This window comes from Eutrigla gurnardus (genome assembly GCF_963514095.1).
Source record: "Eutrigla gurnardus genome assembly, chromosome: 5".
Lineage (NCBI taxonomy): Eukaryota > Metazoa > Chordata > Actinopteri > Perciformes > Triglidae > Eutrigla > Eutrigla gurnardus.
In genome coordinates, this window is record NC_139919.1 from 26,384,563 (window position 1) to 26,390,615 (window position 6,053).

The following is a 6,053-nucleotide window of genomic DNA, read 5'->3' on the forward strand; positions in this document are numbered from 1 at the left end:
ACCTGTACAATTTGTATTTAATCATCAAGTATCTATAATTATAATACACATTCCCACTTTGAAACAACAAATGGTGTATGTTACATATCTACAGACCAATGTGTGATGGGTGCCATACTGTGAGGAGAACGACAGAGAGCACACCATATACTATGTTATCTATAGTTTTTTTGCATATTGTAACTATATTTATACATGTTTATATAAATATAGATAAGTATATTTCTATGTACATTTTGATACTTCGACATTGCATAAAGAATAAAATAAATAATACAAATATAATCAAATCTTACAGTAAGTATGATTTGAGAAATGCTATATTAGAGCCAAAAAAAAGTCCTAACAGTTGAAATAATCATGATAATAACAATTATTATTCAATTTAAAAAAAAAAAAAAAAAGTTGTGGCCTACAGTCTGGCTAACAGTACAAGCTACACCACAATTACCCTGCAAGTTTACTATGTGGGACTGCTGGAATGACTGGAGAGGGCGGAATAAGGACAGGAAAGGTCGGGGCTTGTTTCCTTCTGCTCAGTCTGTCTGGGAATTTGTGTGTGTGTGTGTGTGTGTGTGTGTGTGTAGAGAAGTGTGTGTGTATGGTTTCGTGTGGAGGTGTGCATAAGTCTGCAAGTGTGGTTTTTAAACGTTGTAGGAGAAGGGAGGGGGCGGGGTCCAAAGGCAGGGCAGTCTCCTGCACTTTCACCTCCGGATGTCAGTGGCCTCGGGGTCTTCCTGCTCAGCCACAACTCCGGCGTCTGGAGTCTGGCGGCGGGGTCCCTGACTGCGATTGCGCGGGTGAGCGTTGAAGCCCGCCTTGGCGGGTTTCTCCTTGTCGCCTTGCCGCGGGGGGCGAGGGTGCTCCGGTTCGGGGTGGGAGGGCAAGGGGCGGCGGTGCTGCTCTGCGGCGGAGCCGGCGGGAGACGGGGCGAGGGAAGAGCAGAGGCTCAGGCTGTCGCACAGAGCCCCCCAGTTCTGCTCGCACTGGAGCCGGACGCTCCGCGTCAACGCCTCCTTCACCTCCTCTCCACAGCTCAGGAGAATATTCACCAGCTCCACATATGGGCTGGGCAGAGACAGGCAGATAACTCACATGAAGCTTGTGATTTTCATGTTTGGAAGCACAATACAGCTAGGTCTAGGAAACGACAGGAATAAACGGGATGGTACTATTACTATACACGGAAGAACAGAACAGCCTCAAACTGGCAGAAGAGTTCCAGGGAAGGTAAAACAATGGAAGGTCAAAGAGAAAAGGACATGCATCCAAATAAAACATGCTGTCCGGAGCAGCAGCCACTCACCCTTTGGGGAAGAGGTCTTGGAAATGGATCATTTCCACCATGACGGCCACATTCTCCTTAGCGGCGGAGCACAGGTTGTGTTTGATGTAACACTCTCTCTGGAGCTGGAACACCATCTCTTTAATGGACACACACTTCCTGCTGATGCAGCTGAACTTGTGCCGGAGCCCATGTGCCATACATTTCAGAGCATCCTTGATGAAGGACTTCCCCTACACACACACACACACACACACACACAGACACAACTGTTGGGTGAATCCTCAAGACAAAATGTGTGATAGTCGTGGTAGTTTGGAGATGTTGCACCTGCTTCAGTGCCGTTTGTATGAATGTGTTGCTATACGCTTCTAATAGAGAATGAGGTGATTACATTCTGCAGGAATAGCAGTGAATTATGTGAGTCTTCTGCTGAAATCTTCTGGATTTGTCTGCCAAAGATTCCTAGAATGTGACCCTATAGACATGTAAAGACCCCAGTCAGGCCTGGCTTGGCAGGACTTCAGCCTCTCGCTGTGTATGAAAAGGGAGCTAACTAGGCGTCTGGCCAACTGGCCCATGACCCCTTGGGCCTAACTGTACACCAGTCTACTGAGAGGGAAGTGAGCTTCCCAAGGGAGGAAAACAGATTATGAGGAGATCAGTGTATCTAAGATCTCACTTCTTGGAAAAGTTATGTTTTGTAAAGGGGGGGTAGAAGAAAAAACAAGGCACAAGTAAACAAATCTGTCTATAGATGAAGAGTGTGGAGAAGCAAACCAGTAAAAAAAAAAAGAAAAAGGGAAAAAGGAATGTTGCCTCTGGTTATAACCATTTATTTCTTTGCAAAACACACATACAAACTAGTTTAGTACCTGAGAGTCAAATTTGCCAGCGTTGTGCAGGAACGTCATGCAGATTTCCTGTAGCCCTCGTATCTCGCAGGAGTTATTCTCAAAGCACTCAAACACACCACAGCCGACATCCCCTGCACTCACCAGGCAGTGCTGGATCTCAGCTGGAAAGAGAGAACAGGTTAGGGGGAGGGAGGGGAGGGAGGGGAGGGGGAGGAGGGATCATATCATCTGTTCACAGCGGCAGATTGTTACGGCAATGAAAGAACCATACGGCTGGAAGGCACAACTCTGCCGCACCAATCACAGAGCCGATGCGGCCTATAACTGTTTCCACCGACGCGGGCCTAGTCTGAGAGAGGAGGGATGCAGGGCGGGTGGAGGAGGCGACGGGTGGTGGTGGTGGTTGGCGAGGAGGGGTGAGGGGGGAGAAGTCTAATTTCCAAAGCTGAGGGGGTTCCTGCGGAGGAACACTTTGTGACAAGATATTCCTGTGTCATTCTGCACCACGATCCATCTGCACTGCCTGGCATCGAGATGAGGTGGTGCATTGCAGATACAGCCATGACTACTTGTGGAAAACCCAAATGCAGGTTTTCTATTGTGTGTCAAGTAAATGTGCATCAACAAGTCTCTCCTGGTTGCTTTGAAAGATGAGCAGGGATTTAAAAAAAAAGGTGCATCATTAACTAAATGAGGTACAACAGCATCAATGCAGGCAATTATATATATATATATATATATATATATATATATATATATATATATATATATATATATATATATATATATGTAAGTAAATGTCATGTGAGCTCCTGCACACCAATGGCTGGTGCCCTTTTCTCTTTTACTGTGCCATGAAAGACAGGAATAAAACAGATGCTCAAGGACAGAAATTACCATGTGAAAGTGAAGGTCTCTCTTTTAGCCCAAATTGCCATCTTAAGCGCGCGTTATTACGAGACACGTGACGGGGAACCTGCCACACAAACTGCTGGTTACCAAACCTCACAGCGTTTTTACTCTTAAGTTAATATGGCAAATTGCAGGTTCGGTAACTGTTGACTTTAGTAAAAAAAACATAATTACACGCGCGATTTGCTCGGAGCTGATAAGTGGTGGGCGTAAAGGACGTTTTCGGATGCGCGTCAATGTTCGCGTAAAGAAGAAATCAAAAAGGATTAAATGTGACTTATTAGAAAAAAGCACGCTTGTCAACAAAGATCCTCTGTTGCATGAAGGGGAGGGGGGGCAGTAGTAGAGGTTGAAGAGCTCCTGCGGGGATTTGTAGGCACCGAGTTGAACTTTAGTGCGCAGGAAAAGTGAGCCGCTGTCAGCAGTGCTTGTTTTGGCATCGCGGGAATGTGCTTGGATCGTACGAGCTCGGCCGCAACGTGCATTGAATTACACAGTGGTGTTACCAGGGGTCTCTGCTGTGGAACCTGCATTGGGAGTTTTTTATCTCAGTGCGTAGTGCAAGATAACAATTGGAATATTTCGAGGAACACGTAGTGGGGTCGTGAGGCATGCTGAGTATGAAGGAGGGAGGGGGGGGGGGGGACCATCCAATAGACTTGAGTTTCAAAGAATGCAGCAACCCGGTGTGGTGTTAGTGCTTTGTGTTAATTAGGCAAGACGCGCGCGTGTCTTATCCCCCCCTCCCCTCCTCCTCCCCCTCCTCCTCCTCCAGGAGACTTGCTTTAAGAAATAAACTCCTGCTCGCCTTCCACCGCACCACTGCACCCGTCACTGCGCCGCCAACCTGCTGCTCAAAAAAAACCCAACATTTCTCCCAGAATACACAAAAAAAAAAAACGCACGCAAACTGTTATCTATAACGTGCGCACACGCGTACAGCAGCGGCGGCGGCGGCGCGCACACCTAGATAAGCTGCCGTATACATTACCTGTTACCTTGCGCCGATCTATTAATAGTTTACTAACATATTGAGTGTCTGTCTGGGAGTATTTACAGGATATCGCCTTTCCGACTTATCGAAAAACGTACGTGTGCACCGCAGGAGGGGGAAAAAAAGCATGATCGTCCCCCAGCATGCTTGAATTCGCAGCCACAGAAACACGTGTACGGACCCCAAAAAAAAAAAAAAAAAAAAAACCCAACGGAGATGTGAAGAATCTCCACATTCTCCTCCGCGCTGACACTTTTCTTTCTTACCTGTGTTTTGCAGCGACAGGCGTCCTTTCTGGCTCGCCGGTTTCTCCGGGAGGCTGTCGTGGATGTCAATATTATCCGATCCCACCACTTGCTCCAGCACCGACAAAACCAGCAGCGCCACGGCCAGTTTGACCAACATCGCGTCTCCGTATATAGCGGGGCTCCGATTCACGGCACACACACACAAAAAAAAGATCCGGCAGTGTGTGTGTATGTGTGTGCGTGCGTGTGTGTGTGTGTGCGAGGCTACACCTTGGATCAAGTCTTCGGCGCAGGCTCGGTGTCTTACGGGGGCAGCTGTGGGACCGAATGCATGAGCTGGAAGTGATGCTGCCTATATTTCTCGGAGCCTCCGGGTGTCAATTCGGATGAAGGAGTTAAGCAGGTGTTGTCGGTTGGGGCTTCACAACCAATCAGAGACGCAGACATCCACGTCCAAGGTTTTTAAGGGAGTGTCCAGTGAAAGTCCCCCTTTTTTTTTTCTTCCTTTTTTTTTTTTTTTTTTTTTTGCAATAAAAAACTGGCGCTAGGAAGCAATATTCATGAGTAAGTTGACTGTGACAGCTTTCGGATGATCAAGCAGTTTTTCACAAACCGACATTTGAAAAAAAAAAAAAGTAATGTTCAATTTGACATGTTCAGCTTCTCTGATCTGCATGCATTTGCAAGATAACTCACAGTTCCTCCTTGTTGTTGCAGGGAAAAGTCAATAGAAGTCTGTTTTTTTTGTTTGTTGCCATAAAACTGGAGCACTTATTTATGCTAAGTATGAGAGCAGTGGGAGGATCAAGAAATACCGAAGCTAAACTGGAGAAAATTGAAGCATATGATGATCGAGCGAAAGTAAAATAGGCTTAACTTGTGGGTCTACAGCCTACTAAATGCAGTACAGATGCAAAGAAGTGTTCTCACAAAGGAGTCTGCAGAAACGCTCAATGAAGATGAACTATTCTCTATAATCTTGCCATGATATGATAGTCTGTATTGATTTAAGATCATGCTAAGCTCCTCAAAACAGAATACCTTTAACAGACTTATATACGTGGAAGTGACTATGAAGGGGTCCGCTGCCCAGTTGAGTCTGTGACAATGAGGTCTCCTAACCACTACTACAGGGAGGGATCTAAGAATAGGGGACCGACGTTGGCATGGTTGCGCATTTGGAGACCTTAGAGGAATCTTTTTCAAGAGCAACACTTGAGGATGCCATGTGGAATAACTGCAAGCAGACTGAAGCCCGCAGCAAGAACATAAAGTCTCTGTCTCCCCGAATGTTTCCAGTGACCTAATGGTGTTGCTAATTTCAGGTAAAGGCCTCTATAGGAACCAGTGATGCGCTGCAGGCCAGCATGTCACCCACAACGGGGGGAAGGGAGGGAGGGGGGGTACCGGTAGCAAGAAATGTGACTATCAGTGTTCAGGGTGGGCGACTGCACGTTGATCCCAAGCCTCTAGGGGGCCCAGTGATACTAATTGTTCATTCATTTTCTTAATTACAACATCACAACCTCACCATAACAAACCTCCAGGCAAGGCACATACAGACAAACACATGGCAGTTCAGATTTCAGCTTGTTCTTGGATTGTGGGAGGAAACTGGAGGAGACATTAAAAAAACAGTGGCTTTCTTATCTCTGGAGGTTTGCTGGTAAAATGCTCTGGTTTGAAACAAACAACCTTCCCTCGAGCCTGGACTCCAGAAAAATATATGTTCCCAGACAATAAAACTGCATTGTGAA

General features: G+C 46.4%; 1 protein-coding gene across 1 annotated transcript; it reads right to left on the bottom strand.

Moving 5' to 3' along the window:
* stc2a (stanniocalcin 2a) lies at positions 1 to 4,889 on the bottom strand. The gene is made up of 4 exons (XM_084009652.1): positions 4,315 to 4,889; positions 2,161 to 2,303; positions 1,307 to 1,518; positions 1 to 1,068 (listed from the first exon to the last, which is right to left on the bottom strand). Exons 1-4 carry the CDS (start codon positions 4,451 to 4,453, stop codon positions 705 to 707), a joined length of 858 nt encoding a protein of 285 aa, XP_083865778.1. The 5' UTR covers positions 4,454 to 4,889; the 3' UTR covers positions 1 to 704.
* Positions 4,890 to 6,053: the final 1,164 nt, after the last annotated feature.

Excerpts from the sequence above, each read along its gene's own strand:
- stc2a (XM_084009652.1), bottom strand. The coding sequence starts at position 4,453 with ATGTTGGTCAAACTGGCCGTGGCGCTGCTGGTTTTGTCGGTGCTGGAG. Across the intron at positions 1,519-2,160 it reads CTGGCAAATTTGACTCTCAG|GGGAAGTCCTTCATCAAGGA; the intron begins GTACTAAACTAG and ends GTGTGTGTGTAG. Across the intron at positions 1,069-1,306 it reads CAAGACCTCTTCCCCAAAGG|CCCATATGTGGAGCTGGTGA; the intron begins GTGAGTGGCTGC and ends GTCTCTGCCCAG.